At 34.8% G+C, this 25,724-nt stretch overlaps 2 protein-coding genes across 2 annotated transcripts; one reads left to right on the forward strand and one right to left on the reverse strand.

Moving 5' to 3' along the window:
• The first annotated feature begins 446 nt into the window (after positions 1–446).
• On the forward strand, positions 447–17,448 carry LOC126710264 (lon protease homolog 2, peroxisomal). Its single transcript, XM_050410647.1, has 17 exons — positions 447–704; positions 1,378–1,496; positions 1,639–1,747; positions 1,877–2,046; positions 2,517–2,608; positions 4,127–4,306; positions 4,414–4,497; positions 5,720–5,847; positions 7,124–7,325; positions 7,421–7,627; positions 9,248–9,378; positions 9,803–10,016; positions 10,210–10,518; positions 11,746–11,940; positions 12,859–13,104; positions 16,143–16,244; positions 16,910–17,448. Exons 1-17 carry the CDS (start codon positions 598–600, stop codon positions 16,991–16,993), a joined length of 2,679 nt encoding a protein of 892 aa, XP_050266604.1. The 5' UTR covers positions 447–597; the 3' UTR covers positions 16,994–17,448.
• Positions 17,449–21,421: 3,973 nt separating this feature from the next.
• Positions 21,422–25,418, reverse strand: LOC126709291 (ATP synthase subunit delta', mitochondrial). Its single transcript, XM_050409478.1, has 2 exons — positions 25,015–25,418; positions 21,422–22,085 (listed from the first exon to the last, which is right to left on the reverse strand). The coding sequence occupies exons 1-2, from the start codon at positions 25,288–25,290 to the stop codon at positions 21,741–21,743; spliced, it is 621 nt and encodes a 206-aa protein (XP_050265435.1). The 5' UTR covers positions 25,291–25,418; the 3' UTR covers positions 21,422–21,740.
• Between the last annotated feature and the right edge of the window lie 306 nt (positions 25,419–25,724).

A 25,724-nucleotide genomic window follows, 5' to 3' on the forward strand; every position in this document is an offset into this window, starting at 1 on the left:
ATAATTCAATGAAAAGATCGACAAAATGGCTTAAAACCAAATGACATAAAAAAAAAACCTCAAACGCAACCCAACCCTTGCATAGAAAATCTTAGCTGTTAAAAGAATTCAACACCCATTTTAAGTAAATGGAGAAGTTCCTATTCTTCCATGCACATCTCTACAGTCTACACATACTATGTAAGGCATGATTGCATGGATAAGATGTATTATCAGTAAATTATTATTTATCGGAGATAAAAATCCAAAATTAAGAAACTCCCGAGGATCGAGGGCTAATTCGAAATACCAAAAAACCACAAGGGGTTTAAAAAAAAAAAAAAATTACAAAGCATGGTTTAAATACGTGAAGGTGAAAGACGCAAAACCCGGATTGAGCTAATTTAACCGTGAGTCAGACTCTCAGACCAACCCGCACGCAGACGCATACGCGGACATATAAAATAGTGTGTTCATTTTCATTTCATTTCATTCTCACCTTCATTTCTTGCTCAATTGCCCACAAACCTAACCTCCACCTCACTACCTTCCCTTCTTTCTCTCTTCCCTTTAAAGAAAAACAAAAAAAAAGAGAGCTCTCTCTACTGAGTTGTAAACATGGCTGAATCGGTGGAGCTACCGGGTCGACTCGGCATCCTTCCCTTCCGTAACAAGGTCCTTTTACCTGGCGCCATCATTCGTATTCGATGCACTTCACCTAGCAGGTACTCTCTCTCTCTCTCTTATTGTTCAAAATTCAATACATATTTTCCCGAAAGTTCAGAATTTCTCTCTGTTGAAAATTCAATATTTAGAGGTTATGGTTATAGTTTCGTTTGGTTGCTGAGAAAATTTCTGAGATGATAAACATTGCAGGTTTTCTTTTTAAGTGTTAATCGGGAACTAGAGGAACACAGGAGTAATTTTAATCATTATTTGTAAAAAAAGAAAAAATTAGGAATTAGAGGAGCAGAGACCTCCAGCTGCACCTAGCTAACAGCTAATCGGCTTAACGTGTGTGTGTGTGTGTGTGTTTTTTTTTTTTTTTTTTTTTTTTTTTTTTAAGTTTTCTAGTTCGTTCTCTTTTTCTTTGGTTTTCTTGGAAACCAATCGGAAATTGTACTCTTCCTTTTTAGTTTTGGTAGTCGATAATTCGATCTACTTTATTTAAAACGGTGTCGTTGAGTTCGAGGTAATTCGGCGTTTGGTTGCTCGGAAGTGGTAGGAATTGAAAAGAAAACCTGAAAATTTCACAAGATTCTTCTAATTTCAACGTCTCAGTATATAATTTGCTAAGTTTTTCTTATATACTCTCTTTTGCTCTGCAATTAAGGGGAGGGTTTTTTTATTTTTTAATTTTAAAATGTAATTCAAAAAAATGGTTTGGTGTTAATGTAGTGTAAAATTGGTGGAGCAAGAGCTGTGGCAGCGGGAAGAGAAGGGATTGATTGGCATTCTTCCGGTTCGTGATGCTGCTGAGACAGCAGCAGCAGCAGTTGTCCCCATGGTATCTCAAGGTGATCTTTTGACCTATTCACTCTTTTGGTTTCTATGAGTGACGAGTTTGTTTCCATTGCCTCTGTATGTGTGTGCGTGCGCCTGTGTTTTGATGGCATGGGAAATTATTATTATTATTTTTTGTGTTGTTGGAATTTATAGGCGTGGGAAGTGATTCCGGAGAGAGAAGCACAAGAGTTCAAGTTGGTACATCTGATTCTCAAAGGCTTGATGTCAAAAATCAACAGGAAAATATTCAATGGCATCCCAGGTATGCTTCATTGCAGCATCTATAGTATTCTGCACTGGAAATTTTTGGCTAACATTTTTATTGTTGGATGCTTTAACAAGCTAGAATGTGAACTGTGAGCTTGTTATGACTTGGTATCTTATTTCGCAGAGGAGTCGCAGCTCGTGCTTTACATTTGTCAAGAGGAGTGGAGAAACCAAGTGGGAGGGTCACATACACGGTCATCCTTGAAGGTTTGTGCCGATTCAGTGTTCAGGAACTTAGCACCAGAGGAACGTATTATACAGCACGGATATCTCCTCTTGAAATGACAAAGACTGGTTAGTTGTTGTTTACATTCTTCCTTGCATATGTATGTTGATGAAATATTTACAGGGAGATATATTATGGTTTATTGTTTGATTCACTTTCTCACTGTATGATACTATTCCATTGTGACTCTAACCCAATAATGCCTGCCCCAAACCTGACTGACTGTTTCTGACTCTATAATCAGCGGTCGTAATATGAAATATAGATATCAAAGGGGTTTCAAATGCTTAATATACATAAAGAGTATGGAGCGATGGGAAAATAACTAATAAACAAAGAAAGATATGATTCTTTACTCATGGTTTTATGCTTAAGCGCTAAACAGGAGTTATTGCTTTGGATGTGTGTGCATTAAATCCTCGCTGCTTTGTATGTTGTTTCTAGATTCTATCAACTTCTTTAAGCATATCATGAGATCACTACTGTTGCCTTGTCTGCTGACAAGATAATTACTTCTTAATTCTGAAATCTTGACCAGAGATGGAGCAAGTGGAGCAAGATCCAGATTTCATAACATTGTCTCGTCAATTTAAAGCAACTGCCATGGAGTTGATATCTGTTCTTGAGCAGGTAAAACTTTTGGTTAGAATCTATTCCAATTCTTTGGAAACCTTTTTGGGAATGAGTATTTTTCTTCTGGTTGTGTTATATAATAGGAAAAGCATGCTCAAGGGCATCTGACTCTGGAAGCAGTTTTATACATAAGTTGCAATTTTTCATTCTAAAGTTTCTTGTGCTTGTTTGAAAAGATTTAAGATATTTGTGTTATCATTAGTAACTTATTTTTGTGCTGACAAATTTTTCTTGTAATTTTTTTTTTAATTGCAATCTAACTTATAATTGTTTAAGGACCACGCCTAATAACCGGAGGTCACTAGTTTGAATCTTCCCTTCTCCATCTCCTTGGGCCAAAACTTATAAACAAAAAAGTTTTTGATTACCAATAAATTGCCATTACTCCCAACAGTAACAAATGAAATTTTTTAAAAACTTAAATAAGAGGTAGAGTGGAGACAAGTTTTGAATTTAGGACCACTTGCTCTGATACCATGATAAATTACCACTAGTCCTAATAGCTTAAGATGGTAAGAAATAGTGAATCTACTTATTTTAACATATCTTTTATGTGGCTCCCTTTCTTCTTGGTGAATTATGCTTATATATTTATATATATATATATATATATATATTTGATAAGGAAAATGAATTGTGCTTATATTGTTATTAACTTATCATGGATGAGATGTAAATAATGTTTGATCTGGAATCTTTTCATCATTAGCTGATATTTTATTTTATAGATTAATTATCTTTGCTTTTCAAATAATTTTTTTGGTCACATTTGTTTAGTGTGAAAAGATGCTATATTAGCATGAGAACAAGCACACACTGGTGAGGACACCAAATTGGTTCTATTTAACGATGATTGATATTTTTTTTTTTTTTTAATGATCAATCCTAATTTATTATTTTGGTCTTGTACTTGTGATTGGAAATGTTCAACTATTATTTTATTGGAGATTTGACTTAAATTGTGACTCATAGTATTATTTTTATTATTATTTATTTTTAGGAAGCCACATACAAGTGATGGGTAATGTGTTTGACATTGTTTTTTGTAAACTTTAGGATAGATTGGGAAGAATAAATATTTCTTCCTAGGAATAAACCAAATTTGGGACTCTCACATTCTGGGAATCTTCAGATTCATAATCAAATCAAATGTGACACACCAAGAGCCTTGTAGCTCAACTAGTTGGGACCTCCTGATGTATCCAATGAAGATATATATATTTGAAAATATTTTAAGAGTTGACAATACGGCATTTATCTTAAAAAGTAGGTCTAGCATACCAAAACTCAAAAAAAAAGGGGGCAAATAATTCATGGTGAAGGGGGATATACTTTTTTCTAGGGAATTGGTGGGAATTTTCCCTACTCCACCCCTTGCTCTCCCATTGCTGAGATATATCCCATAAGATTGATTTATTTATAGGCTGGGGAACTGTCATCTTTTTGTTTACTGCATGCATATTTATGTCGTTATCCTTCTATCAAAAACTCACACATTCTTAAATGTACTCATAGAAACAAAAAACAGGAGGAAGGACAAAAGTTCTTTTGGAGACAGTTCCTGTTCACAAATTGGCGGATATCTTTGTTGCTAGTTTCGAAATAAGTTTTGAAGAGCAATTGTCTATGTTGGATTCAGTTGATTTGAAAGTAAGGCTTTCAAAAGCTACTGAAATAGTTGACCGCCATTTACAGGTAACTTCTAAATGTTGTTTGTGGTTGACATCTGGTGCATTTGCATCCTGGTATTTTGAGGATTCTTTTGGCTTATATGGAGTCATGTTAATGGTTACTTGTGACAGTCAATACGTGTAGCAGAGAAGATTACACAGAAGGTTGAGGGACAGTTATCGAAATCACAGAAAGAATTTCTTTTGCGTCAGCAGGTTAGCTTTCTAACAATATATATTCAGTTATTTATTATTATATATATATAGATATATTGGAGTGAAAAGAGTTAGATATATTCACAAATTGTTCCCTTCACCCCTCCTTTCCTTGGTGCAAATGTTTCTTAATGGGGCCTTGGTCCCAATCCCCAGTGCCCATCATCGTAAAGGTGGATCGATGAATTTTTCATTTCAACTTCGTTGGTTACTTGTTACTAATGTCTTAAGACATGTGAAGGGCTTGTCCCTTCAAGAACTTTACAGGAAAATGGTCTTGTTTTAGAGTCTTCATATCTCTTGAGGTACAAACCTTGAATTATTAGATGCATCACCATGCTTATTGCGAAGGATTCACCTTATATATTAAAGGAAAAAAACGGTTTATTTATCAAAATAAACCTTTCAAGTCAATTTCTGTTCCAATTTTTCATAAGTTGCATGTGAACTAATATCTTACACCATAGATTCCTCTGTAAGGGGCCAGGGGATTAGGCCTAATTTCCTGAAGAGTAGGCATGATCTCATTGAGCACTTCCTCTCTTCTTTAGAATCTCAGCTTCCCCTTTCCTTGGGCCAAACTTATCCAAAAAAGAAAAAGAACCTCACTTCTCTTTTCTGTTGATTGCCATTCTTTTTATCTGGACTCTACATACTAACCAGAAAATGGTGACTTAAACTTATCCCTTACAATATGTTGCAGCTATGCTGTAGGGTGGTTTGCAATGTTCCCTAAACTACAAAATTTTGCAGTTAACACCTTGATTTGTAATGTTAGCCACGCCATCTAAAATTAGTGTCAAATTTAAGAAATCGATGGGTTGGTTGGGTGGTGGGGTGTACTAATATGTCAAAATTAATAGGTGAGTTCCCATTAATTTGCAAAGTCCACCCCCAATCAGCTTACTAATATGTTAATTTTCACATTGGGCTTGAATGGTGGGTTGGGCATTACAAATATTCTCAAATTAGGGCATGATTGCAAAAAATTGTAATTTAGGTTGGACATTACAAATGATCCCATAGTACTTATCAATAAAAAATTACAAATGACCCCATAGTTTAGGGTGGATGGCTATAATTAACCCTTATTACTTTTATTTTTTCCACATTTGTTTGTCTTTAATTGTGCATTGACAAAATATTTATTCTGTTCTTTTACTATCTTTAGCTGCTCTATTTATTCCTCTTCCTTGGCTACAAAATCTGAAACATATTTCAGATGAGAGCTATAAAAGAGGAGCTTGGTGACAATGATGATGATGAGGATGACGTTGCTGCCTTGGAAAGAAAGATGCAAAGTGCAGGAATGCCTTCAAATATCTGGAAGCATGCACAGAGGGAGTTAAGGTATGATCTGTTGAGAAATGTAGATAAAGGTCGACAGTCTGCGGGCTTGCGGACAAATAATGTTCTGGTGTTTCCATAAAAGTAATTGATTCTTTTCGTACTATGGATGTTGGTAAAACTTTGACGTGGCATGCATTTACATCTTGAAATAATATGAGTTATCCAATTTATCATCTATGGTATTCTGATCAGTAAATTCTGGGGAGACGTCTGTCCTTTAGGGAGTGATATTGTGTTGGTATTGCAATGGTCATCCAGAGCCAAGCTACTACTAATTTCTCTTCATCTTTCCTCATGTTTTCCTTGTTATTGAGTAGACCTCCTCTGCTTTCTTTTTTTTGTTTGCTTTCTTGTCATAAAGTCTCAAATCACTTTTAGAGATAAGAAAAATGAAATACTGATTCTTAATTCATTATGAAGTACCATTTACTGTTGAAGCATCATGCTGAACACTTTTTACTTGTATATTTTGGTTTTTGGGAACTGATAATAATTGCTGGCTGCCTAAAGAAAATGCTTTAAAAAAATTGTAGTTGATGGCCTTTTAAAAAATTTTCCATCAATAATAATTAATTTCTCACTTTAAAACGAACACTTGTATATTTTGGTTTTTGAGAAATGATAATAATTGCCACTTGCCTAAAGAAAATGCTTTAAAAAAATTGTAGTTGATGGCCATTTAAAAAATTTCCATTGATAATAACCAATTACTCACTTTAAAATGTTCTGGGAAGCTTGGATTGAGAATTTGAGTTTTTACTGCAATGAATCTCAGTTTTTTAACTGTGAAATGCCAGAGGATACCGTACCAAAAGGACTGGGTATAAGGAACTTTTGATGAATCTTGTTGTTTCTTGTTTGTCAAATTTTATCTCTAGTACCACTTGCTGTCTATGCTTTGATCAAGTGGCATGGTTCTCATTGTTAATTTACCAATTCTCCTGAAAGCATAAGTTATTGGGATATGGTAAGTTTAATCATTTAACCACATACTTCTAAGACTCCCCCTCATGTGTGGGCAAACTACCTTTTAATAGGTGAGGCCTAACATGTGGGATTTTAAATGGAAGATAAATTGAAGGAGATAGGGATTGAATTTAGGACCTCTTGAACTGATGCCATGTTAATTTATTGATTCTCTCAAAAGTTTAATTTATGGGGATATGGTAAATTTAATCATTTAACCACATACTTTTAACACTCATATTTCAAATTACACAAATTGAGCAGTGGACTTGCATTTAATTTTTTCTGCATTTTTATTTTGAAATCTCAGGAGGCTTAAAAAGATGCAACCTCAGCAACCTGGATATAATAGTTCACGAGTTTACTTGGAGCTTCTTGCTGATCTGCCTTGGCAGAACACCAGTGAAGAACTTGAGTTGGATTTGAAAGCTGCAAAAGAACAACTTGATAGTGACCACTATGGTTTAGTCAAGGTTAAGCAGCGGATTATTGAATATCTAGCTGTTCGAAAGGTTAACCAATTTTATAGTTCTTGTTGCGAGTAGCATTTTAATGTTTTTTAAGTTTTGAATTTGATGTTTATTTGGAGTGAATTCTTTCATTGCAGCTTAAACCAGATGCAAGAGGTCCAGTCTTGTGCTTTGTTGGTCCACCAGGTGTTGGGAAAACATCTTTGGCATCATCTATTGCTGCTGCTTTGGGCAGAAAATTTGTACGCATATCACTTGGTGGAGTTAAGGATGAGGCCGATATTAGAGGGCATAGGAGAACATACATTGGAAGCATGCCTGGGCGTCTTATTGAAGGGTTAAAGGTATATATATATATATATATATTTTTTTTTTTTTTGGGTACAATATTGACCTGTCTTCTTGCTACTTCTTTTGATAGAAGGTATATCATATCATATGCTTGCAATAGTGTCTTTGTGTTTGATGGCTCGAGGAAATTGAATGTTTTGTTCTATTATATTTCAAATGGGGACTACAATATTGAAAAAACCAAATCTACCAACCAAAGGAAAAAGAGAAGTGTGGAATAAGTATTTATGAAGTAGAATTATTCATCCTCCCTGCCCTTACAAAGATGTAATGCAGATGCACCAGATTGAAGAAGGCCCAAATTTTATTTTTTCTCATCCAAGAACTTCTCATGCTTCATATTCAATGAAGAATCATGAACTTTATATAGTATAAACGTTTTTTTTTTTGGGTTACTGTAGAAAGTACTGATAAATGTGTAGTACATTCACCCTTCATTGAACTGTTCATGTAAAGGACCTATGTCCACAGTTATTGCTCTTCATACTTGGCCTGGTTTGTTCACTGTAGGCAGTGGTAGTTCTGATTAATATACCGATTCTTAAGCCCAGATTTTCATCCTCCTTTGGTTTAGAGGATGTTTCAGTGCATACTGGCAATATCATGTGTCCAATGATACTGGCAAATTATGCGTGAAATCATGTGGGCATCTTTACCACTCTTTTTCTTTCATGCTATCATGGAGCAAAGTTATTTCATCCTTATTTTTATGCCATGTACTGACTGGCCTTCACATAGTGATTTACAACTCAGTGTTAGATGATTCTCTGCTGAAACTGTAAGAGTAATTTTTTATTTTGTTCAATTGACAGTTTAGTTGTACAATTTAAATGATTAAACTGATCATTTCCTAACAATTTAAGCTTTTGGGACAAGTGGTAATTTATCATGGTTTCAAAGCAGGAGGTCTTGAGTTTGAATCCTATCTCTATTCTACATGTCATTTAAAAACTTAAAAATTTCAATTGTTGGGCCTCACTTATTGAGGGGAGATTGGGCACACAAGTGAGGCGGAGTGATAGAATATCGGTTAAATGATTAAATCCATCATTTTCTAACAACTTGGTCTTTTGGGACAAGTGGTAATTTATCATACCATATAAAATTTAGTTTGCCAATAATTGGAAGAATTTTACAGTTCAGATAATTAAAGCCATTTGCTAGATGATAACCATCTGATTCAATTTGGCAATGCCCTTTTATGTGAGCAACTATCATACCATATACAGTTTAAGTTTTGCCAATAATTGAAGTTTTACAGTTTAGATAATTAAAGCCATGTGCTAGATGAAAACCGTCTGATTCAGTTTGGTAATTCCCTTCTATGTGAGAAACTATCATAACATATACAGTTCAGTTTGCCAATAATTGAAATCTTTAGATGATTAAAGCCACATGCTAGATGAAAACAATCTGATTCAGTTCGGCAATGCTCTTCTTTGTAAGCAATTCATTGGGTCCCGATACTTTGTGGCTAAGTAGCTATGTCTTTGGACCATACATATGTCTAGGCATTTATATGTGATGCTTCCATATTGTGCGGGGTGACGATCTATTGTTTGGTCTTATTTTATTGTATTTTGTAATTTGGACCTATTTATTTTGTATCTTAGAGAGTAGCTGTTTGTAATCCGGTCATGCTGCTGGATGAGATTGACAAAACGGGTGTTGATGTACGTGGGGATCCGGCTTCAGCTTTACTGGAGGTTCTTGACCCAGAACAAAACAGAACATTCAATGATCAGTATCCTATTTTCTTCAGGATGTGTTTAATTACTCTAGTTATGGATAGCTGGCATATCTTTCTTTCAACTGAATGTATTACACGTCATTGAAAGATGTTATCTTCCAAACCTTGAGTATGATTTACAAATGTCATATGCTTTGTTCTGTAGTTGCAATTTGGTATAAATCTATAAAAGCTACTTTTGTCTGAAACTGTCGCATGATTGCTAGCAGATGTATATTGGTCTTTTTCTTATTAACTTTAGTGGTTTTCAACCATGATTATGGTTCATGACACTTTTTTATTGCTTGGCAACGAATCTTAATGTAGGTTAGATATAATGTCTGACATAAAAGATGTACATATAATGAAAGAAATGTCACACTACAAAATCTCATCAGTGCTTAGCATCCTTAATGATTCCTTAACTGAAGTCCTATAGCTATTTGAATGTTCCATTTGACCTTTCAAAGGTGGTTTTTGTGGCAACTGCAAATAGGGTGCAGCCTATTCCTCCTCCACTCTTAGATCGGATGGAAGTCATTGAGCTGCCTGGATACACACCTGAAGAAAAGCTTAAAATAGCCATGCGGCATTTGATTCCCAGAGTTCTGGATCAGCATGGGTTGAGTTCTGAGTTCCTTCAAATTCCAGAGGTACTGAACTCATTATATAGTGTTTTCATTATGTGGCTAAGAATTAACTTCCATGATTACCACATTTTACTTTCAATCTGTCAAAGGCACCTCACTTTCAGATTTTATCATCTGCAACAGTCTGTTGGTTCTGTTATAAGTTTCCATCACACTGTACAGGATTAATATTATTAATACCTATCTATTGTTGTAGGATATGGTGAAACTTGTCATTCAGCGGTACACTAGAGAGGCTGGTGTTCGGAATCTGGAGAGGAACTTGGCTGCCTTGGCTCGTGCAGCAGCAGTGAGAGTTGCGGAGCAGGAACAAGCTGTCCCGCTAAGCAAAGATGTGCACCAGCTTGGTTCACCGCTGCTAGAAAACAGACTTGCTGATGCTGACGGGGGTGAAGTGGAAATGGAAGTCATTCCGATGTCTGTAAATAATCATGAGATATCAAATACGTTTAGGATTGCTTCACCCTTGGTTGTGGATGAGGCTATGCTAGAAAAAGTACTGGGGGTAATGATCTCTCTTTCTCATGCGCTCACTATATACATACATACTTTCATACCTATATATATCTTAAATGGGGGAGGGGGATTCGTAACCTGAACGTTTCTATTGGAAATAGCAAGATTTGCCAGTTGACCTTAAGGCAATTGGCTATGTACATGCATACATACATAGTGTGTGAGAATGAACTTTTTTGACTTATCAGGATATTCATAGGAATTAGAACTAGTTGGTCAGTTTGCATCACATGCAAACTGTAGCACATGCCATTTGACTGGTCTCAACCATGTGGATGGGTCTTTGTAGTCCATATTGCTTCAACTCCATTATAATGTAGTGCTTGGTAATGAGCATCTTGACAGGGCTCTATTTGAAGATCAATATACCTAGATGACTATTTGGGTGACCTTTTTTTTTTTCTCTTTCTTTTTTTTTTTTTTTTTTGTGTGTGTGTGTGTGTGTGTGTGTGTGTGTGTGTGTGTGTGTGTGTGTGTGAAGAAGTTTTAATCTATATATCTACTTTTAAAAGTTCAAAATATTTACATGAAACAACAAAGCCTCAGTCTCAAACTATGGGTCAGCTATGGATCTGCTCAAACTAATTGGGTTGGCGACGTATATTCTTCTCGGTCATTATATCCTATTCAAATCATATTCTTTGTTAATTCCTTAGTTTGCATGTCCTGTTTTTACTGCTTCTGCTAGTATTATTTAGACCTGTTGAAGTCTTTGCTAACTAGGACTTTGTTTGAGTGGTCTCGTATTTGGGGTTTTACGGATTGTATTTCCGTGTCTGATTTCTTTCATTCTGTTAGCTTTTCCCATCGATTTGTTTGTATCCTTTTTTTTGCAGTGTGTTTACTATCGTAAACTCATTGTACCTTTTTTATCAATAAAGATTTTATTACCTATCAATAAAGAAAGAAAACATTTATTGAAGCACTAGAAGTGCATTTTTGTGATTCATCTAAGCCTTCCCTTAGAATGGATTTTGGTCTCAGAAAACAATTATATGCACACTATGGGATTGAAGGATCTGTATAGCTAAAAGTATATGTAAAATTATTATTCCCTGCAGTTTGGAGTTATATCCTGGCCTACCACATCCTCATGAGCTCATCATGTCTGATGTGGCCCAGAAACTAGAGAAGAATTTTTGTATAATAAAAAATATTTTATAGTTTTTCTCAGTTATGTAAGTAGCGTTTGATTTTTTATTATACTGTAATGCAGCCTCCAAGGTTTGATGATAGAGAAACTGCAGAACGGGTTGCAAGCCCTGGGGTATCTGTGGGGCTTGTTTGGACCACATTTGGTGGAGAGGTCCAATTTGTAGAAGCCACAGCTATGGTGGGAAATGGTGAATTACATCTCACAGGGCAACTTGGTGATGTTATCAAAGAATCTGCACAAATAGCACTAACATGGGTAATTGATTCTTCTGAGTTATATTGTATATTATTAGTTCCTTACCAGTCATGAACTAACCAGTCTTGCTGGTGCCTCATTTGAGCATGCTCTTGAATTGTTTCGATTGATTATTTATCTGTGTTGCAATTTTCAAACCGATAATTATAACACCCATGGTATATGTACTATGTAGCTATATACTTGAAGAAAAAAAGTATTATGTAGCCATATAAGAGGTGATTTTTCTTAATAATTGGAGGAAGAGTCAAAATTGACTCTCTTCAAGATAATTGCATGCAGTGTCTCAAATAGTGTCTCTCAATAGTTTCATGAAGTCGTCCTTCCCTTTTTTTCATCAGGAGAATACCTATGTTTTCATATTATAAAAAATAATTATTTTCCCCCTTAGAGAGTTGATCTACAACTATTTTCCCTTTCATCTTTTTTAATGTACCCACAGGACTGCTTATTTTCTGAAAGCTTCAGGGCTTTTGCACAAATGACTGGTTGACTATACATAGTGACAGTTACATATATTTTGGTATCCTTCCATTCTTCCTGTCAAAAAAATTATGTGCTTTTCGTATATGCATTTATTACCTAGAGATAACTAATGACACTATAAAAGCTGTAATTCCCTCCTGCTCCAAAAAAAAAAAATCCCAGCCCACCCCCTTTTCTCTAGTTGTGGATTAAATTAACAATATTCGGAAATAGAGAAAGAAAAAAAAAAAAAAATCCCAGCACATACTCTTTTCTCTAGTTGTGGATCAAATAGTGTTATATTTAGCACGTGTTAACGTGTATCATAATCTTGTTCTGGGATTGCAAATTGTACTCAAGAAATTTTTGTTCCACTCATTAGCAACCTGTTTTTGACCCATGCAAATGTTAGTTTGAAATTATTGATGTTAGAACCTTCCTTATTTTTATCAGGTAAGAGCCAGGGCAGCTGATCTTAATCTAGCAGCTTCTGAGGATATCAATATCTTGGAGGGCCGGGATATTCATATACATTTTCCTGCTGGGGCTGTACCTAAGGATGGGCCCTCTGCTGGTGTGACTCTGGTAACAGCACTGGTTTCACTGTTCAGTCAGAGAAGAGTGAGAGCAGACACAGCAATGACTGGAGAGATAACATTGAGGGGTCTAGTGCTACCTGTTGGTGGGGTCAAGGATAAGGTATGCAATACTCCATTTCTTATTTTTGTCATTTGTAAAAGGGAAAATTCTACTAATTTACGACAGTAGTCTTTTTGGAGGTATAATAAAAATTATGGAGTGAGGGTTTCATTATCAAACTTTTTACCCCTTCTAATTTCCGTTAAGTACCTTGACTGGAATACATTTGGATATGTACATGATCCTTCTTGCTTCTTGTTGTCAGAGCTATCTTTTAAATAATCCAGTAGATATACTCACATGCAATGTACAAATAGTGTCTTTCAGTCAAATTGCTTGGGTTAGGTTTGTATATTTGAGCGTGGATGCACGCCTAGTCTTCTGGCCACAAGTGAGCAAGGTCTTACTAGAAAACAAGTTCAATTACAAATAACATCCTGACACCAAAAGCCCACAAAATTAGATTCTTTTCCACATGATCAATAATAGCATAAAACTAACATTAAAAAGAAAATAGTCTGAATACTCTTCTCACACAGCACGCTGATTAAAAGTCCTGTGAGCTAGCTATTCTTTAGAATTTGAAATGAAGAAAAGAAAAGAATGAGCTCGACACGGCTCAGTAACTAAAGGCCTTATAGCTAGAAACACAAAAATAATGGTTTACAGTAAACAAATTTCGTAGGCATGGAAACAATAATTAAGTTCATTTAAATTTTAGGACTACTCATTACATGTTTGAAAGTAAATAATAATTATATCAAATAATCATTGGACTTTGAAAATAAATATTGTAAAATATTACGTATATTAAATAGTTGTGACTATGGTCATGCTTAGGGGTGGAGAAAAGGCTATTGAACATCCCTTCTTTAATTCTTAATTTATGTGTATGTGTATATATAAATATTGACTTGTATATGTTTAGGCATGTAAAGTGACATTTATTATTTAAATTATTAAAAATCAATTAAATTGTTGTATATTCCATAAATTTTAAAATTATATTATACTCTAACCATGTAAAATGTTTAAAGAATAATAATTGTGATCAATTTTTAAAAGATGGTTCATAGTTATTTTTATTTTTATTTTATCTGTGAATAAAAACTTTACTGAAAATATAAGAAAAAACAAGAAAAGAAGCAAATTCCTTGTAAAACAGGAAGTGTACAAGGAAAGCAAAAGTTTACCCAAAATTCCATAAATCTACAAAATCTAAAACATAAGTGTATGTCAAGACCGATCAAAGCATTCCTCCATTCAAACAAAGACAAAAGAAAAATGCGCTTCAACTTGATGATAGAATGCTCCTCCCCTTCGAAGATTTTTGTTGTTCCATTCTTGCCATATGTTCCACATAATAAACTGCAGAATAACACCCCAAACAGATGCCGTCCTATATCACCCAACACCTCAAAGCCAACAAGCAAGCAACTCAACCACTTGTTTAGGCATAACCCAGGAAATAATAAACAAGCTAAATACAAAGGACCATAGCTCAGAGGAAAAAGGACCATAACTCATAGTAAGGACCATAGCTCATAGTTTATAAACTTGATGAAAAAATTGTTTTATGTATAGAATAAGTTGATGTAAATTTTTTTGCTATGTATGAAAAGAGAACATGTATCTAATCAAGTTACAAACATACTATACATACATAATATAATATAATATATGACTAATAGATTATTTTTTGGATTTAAAATTTTTTGATAGATTTAACTTGGTCATGCTATATTTCATGATTAGGCCCAGAACTAGGGCTGTAGTAAGCCCTAGAAGAAATTTGTTTCTATGCCAATGTATACACCCATTGGTAGGGTCCAAAGCATAATCAAACAGTAATAGTTAAATTCCCAAAACTTAGTCATTCCATTTCCATTAAATTTAAGTCATATTCGATAAAGCTCTTTAATAAACACAAAAAATCATTAACTATCCCCAAGAAAAAAAAAAACAAAATCATTGTTTTATCTTATTCAAACATTAGTTCTTTTTACAAACATTTCACATGCTGGATCCAAGTTTTTGAAGAATGTGATGTTTGCAAAAATGAAATTAATTTAGTCAAAACTCTATTATTTCAATGAGGAAATTATGAATTTTCTCTCTCAGCTAACTTAATTAAATAATTCAAACAATAAATTTCATAATGAGAATTGAGAAATAAATAACTGTTTCATTAAACAAAACATGTTTCAAGCAAAAAAAAAGTTAAAAATCACTATCTAACAGGAAAGGTTACTTACCTCCAATATCCTTACCAAAATCTCAAAGTTAGGAAACCTCAAGACAACCTAATACAATCATATGCACAAATTATTTCACCCACCCCAAACTTTGGCAATTAACCCAATTTATGCATTTTTTCATCTAATTGGAATTTATCCCCTCAAAACACATCAACAGGGGGAGTGTGAAATTTTTGTTATTTCTAGAACCATGGTAAGACTCCTAAAAATTTCCCCTAATAATTCCAAGAGTACCTATATAAAATTTCCATTTAAATTTTCAATGTATCTAGAACTACATCCAGGGTTAATTTTGTCCCAAAGTGGTGTCTACTAGTCTTTTTTGGGTGAGTGAGTCATAGTGGACCTTTACTAGTCCTAATTGGGCCAGGGGTGGGCCACACTCTTTCCCAACAATGTGGCCTACAAGTGGGCTTTGTCAGGGACCCTTATTTTCCAGATTTGATTTTTTTAAATATTTTCTTATGCAACTCCTTTTCATGAATCAGATCAAGTTCCCACTTAATTTTTCAAGTAGAATCCAAATATACAGTTATTTATATGAAATTATAATTGTTAAGATTACATTTAAGGTTAGTTTGCTTACTATTTCCCTGCAAAAATCAAGTTATAAACATCCTAGAGTCAATAAATTTTACCTTAAGACCCAAAATTCATCAAAGTACACACTATTTGGCTTAAATCTTTTTGATCATAAAAAATCCCCAAATTCCAAAGCCTTAAGAGAAATGTTTGACAGCATAATATTTGGGTAATGGTGTGTAGTGAATGAGTTGATTCTTATACATTCATAATATTTACAAATATTTGTGTAATAACTTATTTTAATATAAACTGTAGATTTTGGCAGCACACCGCTATGGTATCAAGAGAGTTATCCTGCCTGAGAGAAATTTGAAAGACTTGGTTGAAGTACCAGCAGCTGTTCTTGCCAATCTGGAGGTAAATTTGTTTTCATTTTGGCCAAGGTGTTTTCAATTATTTAATGCATGTGTGAATGCACTTTCAGCTTAAATCTTGTACATGTGATGTTTGGTACAATATAAGTAATACAAAATTGAGCTTGAATGCACATAGAAAGGATGTTTCCATTCATATCAAAATTTGGAAGGCAGTAATTAGGGATTGTCTGGGAAAGTGAGAAGCCTGTTAGGTCTTTTATAACTTTTGGCACTTCCTGAATCATCTTGAAAAGAATATGGATAGCAAAGACTGTATTTGGTTTATGTGCTAACTATCAACCTGCTTGGATGGGTTCATTATGGGTTAATTATTGTTTCACACTTCAGACTTCAAATGTTTCACACAATGTCCCACTTTCACATCAAATGTCCATATTTTACGCTTGGTATGAAAGAGTAGAGACCTGATGTGAAAGAGTGAACAATTTTGGAAGTGAAGCAATCAAAGCCCTTCACTATGATTTGCCAAACTCCCCAGCTCCTTGGATATGATGATCACGTGATGGACCAATTTTTCCTTACATGCTCTGAGAAATGCTTGCATAAATTGTCATTATTTGTGGTTTTCATTTGGGCCTTTGTTTTCACTGTGTGAAATGCAAGAATAAATTATGTTCATACTTTTTCACTAAAATGTTTTAACAGGTACTACTTGCTAAGCGAATGGAAGACGTGTTGGAGCAGGCTTTTGAAGGTGGGTGCCCATGGAGACAAGGCTCGAAGTTGTGACAGGACGCTGGAGGCCTATTAAACAAACAAAATCTTTGGTGATTAATTTGCTGTGCCTTTTGCCACATCCATTTGGCATACAAGATTTCCCAATGTTCAACAACTGCCTTGAGTGATCGGAGACTGAAAAAATTGACTTGAACTAGTCATGCTCCAGTGAAATAGGGTTCTAACTTGATTTGGAGAGGCTCAATGATCCGAGTTCTTTTTTTGATGATTGGATGGAAGTGCTTCCAATGTATGGCTCTTTTTTTTGGGTATAATTAATCTGTAATTATTGAGGGAGAGCAGCTGCTTCCCTTTAGTTTTTCCACATCCCCCTCCTCATCTTTCGCTCTGTAATCATAAATTAATTTATTTCCTCATTGTGTATAAATGTCATTATTTGAGCAAGGGAATTCATGCCATCCAATTCATTTATAACTATTAAAAAAAATTGATGTTTCTTCTCTTCATTCTGAAGGCATGTATAACTGGTAGACAGTGGTTTAGCTTCTTTGTGTTTTACCTTTGGTGTAGGCAGGGTGGTTGTTTTAAAAGAATTTAAACAAAGAATAATATTGTCTCTATTTACTATTTACCGTACCCTCTAATTTGAAGCTACACTGAGGGATGTTAAAATTTAATCTGTTGATTGAGGTGGCACTGGCAGGTCTTATATGAAGTGAGGGTTTTTAAGATAAAACTCTAGAATCTAAGTTGGCTGGTCAGTTTCTGAGGGATGGAGAAGGCTAAATGCAATGAACGCTAGTAATGCCCTAGCGAGCGAGTAAAATTGTTGTCTCGAAAAAAGAGGCTTGTCTTCTTGATGATCTACGAAACGTATAGACTGATGAGATTCACACATTGTGAGAATGAGAATGCATATATCTGATGGAAAGATTCTTTACCTGTTATGCTGCAGTGGAAAAACACTGGCAATGCAGTAGCATTCAGTTTTCTATTCTTTCCCTGTTATACTGCAGTGGAAAAACACTGGCAGTAGCATTCAGTTTTCTATGGTGTTTTAAAGTTGTATTTAATTTTTTTCAGTTTCTTCAATTTTTTTGTGATATGTTCATGGCAAATAGGTCTGGTTTAGGAACCAAAAAATAAAACCCTTCAAATATTTTACATACCAAATCTTTACCAAGCTCTTAAATTTTATAAATTCCATCTTAAATTCATCCCCTTTATATTTGAAAAGCCGAAGCCCATCCTAAATCCGGTAATTTATCTAATCATGGATAGACTTGTATGGATCAAGTCAACTTAAAAATGAACATGTAAAAGATTATTGATTTGCTTCTCAAAAAATAAATAAATAAAAGATTATTGATTTAAATTTAAACATTAGTAAGGACTTTGTCTTTTACTCTTAAATTAAACAACATTTTAAGTGAAAGGAAATAAACTTATTGTGGTTATATAATCCTAATTATTTTGTAAAAGTAAATGAAGGGTATTTTAGTCATTTAATGAATAATTGTGTTGCATTTGGGTGCCTAATTGTAACTTTGTGAGTCCCAAAGCCAAACCCTTCCTAAAATCCTCATGGGTTTAAAATTTTGAAACAAACTCACCCAAATCCTTCCTGTCAAGGTCAGGTTGGGTCAGAAAACTGAAAACCCACTTAATTCAGCCCATTGTCATCCCTATTACTCTCTTTTTAATTTTTAATTTTTTTAAAGAAGACCTAGTACCTATAAGGGTTTAAAAGATTTTAATTTTCAAACCAGTACTGCACTGTTTGCACAACGATTATGGTTGCATCATGCATACAATTTCATCATTGAAAAATAAATAAAATAGCTCAAGGCTTCAAAAGATATAAGTATATGAGCTATCCCTCACCGTGTAGCCCAGTTTTCAAACTGTAGTGCAAGTTAATTGACTTTTTTCGTCTGCTTGATTCTTATGGAGGGTGTGCAGTTGACCAGCCCGCCAAAATTGACCTGACACAACCCAACTTGCCGGGTTGGGTCTGTTGGTGGGTTGGGTTAGGTTATGAATTTTTTATTTTTTTTAAATAGTGGGTTGAGTTGGATTTGGGTCATAATAATCACAAACCCACCTAATTGAATCCGACCCACCTACATATTTAAAAATATATTATATAATTAATAATTTTTTTTTTCCTATTCGGCTCTTTCTATATAAAACCCAACTACCTCACAACTTTTAACAATCTTATTTCTCTCTTTGCCACCTCACACACCCACTCTCCTACTCCACTCCTATTTGTTTATAACTAAGTTGAGATACTAGTTCATGTATATTTTGTTTATCAACTAAGTTGGATATATTTTGTTTATAACTGAGTTGGAATACTAGTTCATGAATTTTTTTTTTTTTATCAACTTAGGTAACATAGGTGGGATATTTTTTTTTTTCTACTCAATTTAATAATAATAGTAATAAAATAAAATAAAAACTATCCAACCCATGGGTTTAACCCGATCCAAACTGATTCATGTGGGTTGGGTTGGGTTGGTTTAGATTTTTTTTTAACACACCATGGTGGGTTGGGTCAAAAAAACCCCTCAACCCGACCCATGCACATCCCTAAATCTTATCTATAATAGCAGGTGTCTAGCACATTAGTGAAAGAAGTTTCTTGCTCTATTAGCCAAAAAAAATGGAAGGGGATACTTCATACTTCTAAAAGAACTTAGGTTTATTTGCAAAATTCTCATTCTCAGTGAGAGAATTTAAATTCTAGTAAACTTTTCATTTTGGTCCTTAAATTTAAGGTTATTTTCATTTTGGTCTTTCATGTTTCAAAATTTTCATACGATAGATCCTTGTATACTCATGAAGATGACCATGTTTATTGGTGGAAGTTATTAAATACTTCAGGAGCATTACTTTTTCCTCTCACATGATGGGTGAACTTTCAGAGTAATGCTCCCTCCTCTCACATGAGAGGCGAGCTCCCGGAGAATTTAATAAATTTTCATTCATTAGATGTATTGTTAGAAAGCATTACGATAGTGGAATCTCTGAACACAGGAAATCCATATCAAGAAGGGCCAAGCACAGAGTTTTATACCTTTTGAAGAATATGGACCTTATCTCAATTACAACAGTGATGACTATGGACAAAATCAAAGTGACGTAATTGGAGATACAGATAAAGACTAGTACCAAAGAAGAGATGGATGGGGCTAAACGCTAAAAGATGTGTTATGTGGCATCAGGTATGTTTGCTTTAATAGAGAGTCTGTAAAAACATCAGTGTCTAGCTCTGTGGACATGGGCAAAATAATTTGAGTTACTATTTGTAAAATATATTGTAATATCAGTTGGAGTCTGTAGCCTTAAAAGGCTTGTTAACTAAAGAAGGGAGGCAGAACTCAACACACAGTTCAACCTTTCCTCAAGCTCCTGTATGCCTACTCGTATAAAGGTTTTTGTTTAATATAAATCTAACCTTATCTGGCTTCCACTTGCTAATATCATTTTAGTCACATTCTAGAACTGCTATTCCATGTCACTTTACTATTAGTTGATCTTCTTTCTTAAATCTCTCTCTCTCTCTCTCTCTCTCTCTCTCTTTCTCTATTTATAAATGAAAATTTTCAAACATAAAGGGCCAAACAAAAAAATTAAACATGAAAGGCCTAAATTAAAATTTTAAAACGTAAGGGTCAAAATAAAACAATTTTTCACTTTAGGGGCCAAACTCCAAAGTGTTACTTTAGTAAAAATAAAAAATAAACAAATCAAGCAAACAAATCGACAATGCAATTTCTTCCAATTTCTTCGGATTGGTAATCAATCGAGGCATGCTGTACTTTACTGCTTTAGTTTCTACTTTCTAGTATATTTGTAATGCCTCTAGGCTATGTAACACAAAGAAACCATCTCATATTTACTAGACATAATTTAAGTCATTACTTTATCATCCTTGCCTTGAAAATACATGACTTGCTACTGGAAAGGAAAAAGATATTAAAATGTTGCACTTGGCACCTCCCCAACTATGTTCATCACCATCTATCGAACCAGTCAAATACTCAAATCCAAGAAATAGGTGCTAATCTGAGGACAGAATCAATGAAAATCTACCCAACTTTTAAAAATTGTAAACAGCAGCAAAATGGCACCTGAAATATACGTGGACATAGAAGTATGATACTTTTTTTTTTTGAGAAACCGCCCCCTAAAAAAGGGGGGGAGCTATGATTCCAATATAATTTCATCAAGATAGACTACATTAGAAACCGCAGGGACTTCTTCAATCCATGTACAAAATGGAAAGAAATTACATGCAGCTCTTGCTAAGCTATGAGCTACCTTGTTTCCCCGCCTACGAGTATGTCTAAAAACTAAGTGTCTGAAATGAGAGGAAAGGACCTTGATGTCAGCAAGAATGTGACCAAAGCTCGCCGAAGAGAAACTCTCATTCTTCATGGCTCGGATAGCTGTGTCATAGAAGTATGATACTTATGACAACTGAAATCCAAACATCATTTCAAGACCGAGAAAAACAAAGTACAGTGATTTCCTTTATGTGTGATATCAAAACCAAACATTGAAATAAAATTTCCAAATGGAAAAAAGTAGAGTAATATTCCAATTTTCAGATGAAGCGGCATCTTGGACATAGAAAGAATGGGGGCTCTTTGGGAAAAATATTTATTTCACTCCTGGCAATCATAGTGACGATATCTTGACAGATCTAATAACTATTGAGGGAACATCAAACAGTTGCTAAAGCAGAACTGGGAAAGTGAAGAAAAACTTGACATGGTGTTGATAACCATTAGCCTGAGAGAGCAGCGTTGAGCGCACTGTGAATATCAACACCAATCTGGGCTTCAGCTTTGTCCAATTCAGTTGTGGCTGAACTTAGCTTCTGCGTGAAGTCTGTAAGGCCCTTCTGGACCAAGCTGGGGTCAATATGGTCAACTGGCACAGCCTCTACGGCAATTACATCAGCAACAGAGTTAGCATGGATAAAAGCAAACCCACTGCTCAGGAAATACTTTGTCACATCGTTTCCCTCATGCACTGATAGGATCCCAGGCTTCAGCTCTGCAATTGTAGGTACATGTCCGGGCAAAACACCCATTTGCCCAGTTGTTGCTGGTATTATGACCATGTCAACCTGAAACATTGTGTATGATAAATGGGACAGGCAAGCGGAAAAAAAAAAAAAAAAAACCTTCCAATGGAATCTTAAAAAAACAATGTAGCAGAAAATGTAAGTGCCAAATAGGACCAACATCAGCAATTCCAGCACTATGGCCTAAAACAAAAGTTGAGGATCAAATCATGTCAATGAAAACAGTTGAGGAGTAAATTTTGAATGGATACGAATGTAAAGACATGAAACATAGATGGGATTGAATTTAAGTCATATATATTTTAAATAAGCATCTTGTAGTCAGGAAGGTGAGAATTTGAGAGGCAAAAACTTAATTCACTCCACCTAAAAAAGGCCATTTGGCTAGTTGATGAGTAGAGAAAACGTGTCAATTAGGTTCATTGGGATTTGCTTAAAAAACTTCCAAAATAAGCCTTCGTTTGTTTCAGAGTGAATTATTTTCTAGAAAACATTTTCTTTACTTTTTATGTGTGGCAGTTGAAAATTGCTATTCAACATAAAACGTTTTCATAGTTTACAGGCAATTACACCAAAATAGCAGAAAATGCATTATGGTTCCCCCTCCCCACACCCCCCAAAAAGAAGAAGAAGAAAAACCTTCCTCATCCTCTCCACTCTTCTATATCAGTTCCAGCACCTCCTTCCCCTCCCTCTGCTTGGCTGCCGCCACCATCGCCCCCTCTCCTCCACTCTCTTGTGCCATCACCATTACCTCCCCCTTCTTCCTCTGTGTTGGTACCACCACCTTCCTTAGCACCCTAAAAAAACTCCTTGCCACCACCTCCCATTGTTTGTTCCACACTTCCGCCTCCCCACCACCTCCTTCCCCACACTCTGCTACCATTATCAACATGACTGTGTTCCCCCTTTTCCATCACCTTTACTGCCTACTAACTTTTTGTGATTTTTTTATTACAAACAAACAATAAAAGAATTATTTTTAAGATCTCAACCAAACAAAAAAAATTAAATCAATTTTCAGAAAGTATTTTCTATCCAAGGAAAATGTCTTCTATAGAAACTAAGGGAGCCTAAAGGTAATATAAAAGATCAAGACCCATCATTTCCTATATTACATTCATAAGTGAGGTTTACCCAAAAAAAAAAGATCATTGCAATGAGTTTTTTTTTTTTTTTGATAAGTAAATCATTGCAACAAGTTTTAAGTTTTTTTTTTTTTTTGGTGCATTTTAGTTAGCTAACTGGTAAAGTTCCTTATAGTCGAATAATGGACCTAGGTTCAAATGCCACCTACTCAAAAAAACCAATTGATGTTTTGGCTTGATAATAAAGAGCAATTATCATTGAGCAGACACTATAGGTTCAAATCTATTTTATCTAAAAAAAGTTATCCCAACATTCTAACAATTGGTAACCATTCACAATGTCTAGTAAACCTTGATGGCATGGGGAATTTTACATTAATTCTGACCCTTTTCATAATGCAAAGTGAGCTGATTTATAGAAAAAACACTTAACAATTTAGTTACTAAATACACTGCAAGGTGTGACTGTTCAAGCACAACGCACAAGATTTTGGGTGGAAAACTCCCTCTTCTTAAGACATCTTTTCTAATATAATCAGCAACAATATCTCCTCTTATATGCCAGTATACAGACTGAGTGAATTAAAAGGATCTCCAGCTACTATTGAAAGTTCTGTTCTTTCTCTACCCCAGTGAACTGGGTAGGTTGTCAGTTAATGGGTTGAAATATATGGATTTATACAGAACACCATTCTATGAATACTCTTTATATCCACCACATCCACACATACTATTCACCAAAAACTTAAAATTATAGCCTTTATGTGAACCTTTATTTGGTCCAAAAACCTCAGGATGCGCACAACAATCACTTCTCAAACCAGTTGCAATCACATATAAACACTGCGTACTTTCAAAGACTACAAAATGTTACAAAATACAAATAATAGTCCCTTCCACAAATCAAATGACTGGAGCTAGAATTGTATTTAAGAACCATCTGCCTTGCAAATGACAATACTCCATATGAAATCTCTCTATTCACTTCATCATGTCAAATTATCAATTGAACACTCTTTTGTTAATTGACCTTGAGTAAAGTAGTAAATGTCAAGACAATTTAGTGCTGCACTTGTCATAAATTTACAGTTGGAACATTCATCTAATTCCAAAACAATTAGCCTCCCAAAGATATTTCCCATTTAGTAAGACAGTAACACTGAATGTTCCTAAGATAATAAACATCTAGGGGTGACAAAAACTACCTGCACTTTAATGTCACAGAGACTTGAAAAGGTAGGCTAGTGCAATTTCAGCTGATCTCCAGCATGGCTAATACAATGTTGATAGAAATCAAGATACAAAAGAAAAGTACATGTTGAGATAATTGATCTTCCCATTTCTTCAAATAAATTTGATGTCCTAAAATCAACATGCCTAATAACCCAAACATAAATAAAAATTTAAACAAATTGCCCAAAATCAATAACCTTGTCATCACATTCAACCAAAAAGCAAGTAAGAAGAAAAGCGTAGAGACCAAATAATCCAAGCTGAAATGGTCAATCAGTACACAAAATTCCAAAATCAATCACCATCATTAAGAAATAAAACTAACCCAAAACCCACAACAATCAGTTGTCCAAGCTAATAAAAGCAAGCCAAAGATTGGGAAAAAAGAAAAACCCCACAGAAACCAAAGGAATCTGAGGTAAAATGGACAGAATTTTGTTTTTGATCAGAATAATTAATAATGGTGAGTTAGATTTCCAAAACTCTTGGATTTCATCAAATTAAATAAAAATGTAAACAAAACCCATATGAAAAAAAAAAAAATCCACAACAAACAATAACTGCAAGTTAAAATGGACACACACACACACACCATAACCAGAATGAATAAGCAAAACCCAGAAGATGTGAGAGAGAAGTAGGCACCGTACCTCCTTGGCGGAGAGCTCGGAGGCATAGGGAAGCACAAAGTTGACAGTGATTTTGGAAGGGATGGAAGAGGGTGTAGCGGGACGAGGGTTCATGAAATGTGAAGGAGTCTTGGGAGGGTCTATGTTTGGTATCACTTTCTTCCATGACTCCATGAAGCCTGAGTCCATGTTGGTGGTGGTAGCAGCAGCAGGGACCTCCGTGGCCGTGGAGAAGGGTCTCCTACTCAACCTCCTCACCGATCCAGCCAAGAGGCGTGAAGCTTGCCTGAACATCATGCTCAATTGCTAACTGCTACTTCTTTCTGAACTAAGGTGGTTGTTTTTTTTTTTTTTTTTTTTTTTTTGGCTTCAACTTTGGAAACGTAGAGTAGGGGATTTGTAACTTTTTTAACTTCCAACTTCTGAGGAGGGGAAGCCTTCCTACTGCTGCTGGTAGTGGTTGCTACTTGCTAGAATGCTACTCTAGTCCTTCTCATTTATTTATTTAAGATTTACTGAGGGATAGTTTAGGGCATATATTAGTAAAATTATTTATGAAAATTATTTATGGAAAAAAAAAAGTGACTAACTTTATTAATAATTTTTTTAATTTTTCATAAAATTTTTTTAAATGGATAATTAATGTATGACTTAAGGTTACACATTTATTTATTTATTTATTTAACCACGAGTTTCACTTTTTTTTACCTTAAACTATTATCCTGATTACG

The sequence above is a fragment of the Quercus robur genome, chromosome 12 (genome assembly GCF_932294415.1).
Source record: "Quercus robur chromosome 12, dhQueRobu3.1, whole genome shotgun sequence".
Lineage (NCBI taxonomy): Eukaryota > Viridiplantae > Streptophyta > Magnoliopsida > Fagales > Fagaceae > Quercus > Quercus robur.

What these genes read in the sequence shown, in the direction of transcription:
- LOC126710264 (XM_050410647.1), top strand. Translation starts at nt 598, where the DNA reads ATGGCTGAATCGGTGGAGCTACCGGGTCGACTCGGCATCCTTCCCTTC. An exon ending in CATGCACAGAGGGAGTTAAG is followed by an intron (nt 5,848 to 7,123) that starts GTATGATCTGTT and finishes TTGAAATCTCAG; the next exon opens with GAGGCTTAAAAAGATGCAAC. An exon ending in AGTTCCTTCAAATTCCAGAG is followed by an intron (nt 10,017 to 10,209) that starts GTACTGAACTCA and finishes CTATTGTTGTAG; the next exon opens with GATATGGTGAAACTTGTCAT.
- LOC126709291 (XM_050409478.1), bottom strand. Translation starts at nt 25,290, where the DNA reads ATGATGTTCAGGCAAGCTTCACGCCTCTTGGCTGGATCGGTGAGGAGG. An exon ending in CCGAGCTCTCCGCCAAGGAG is followed by an intron (nt 22,086 to 25,014) that starts GTACGGTGCCTA and finishes ACAATGTTTCAG; the next exon opens with GTTGACATGGTCATAATACC.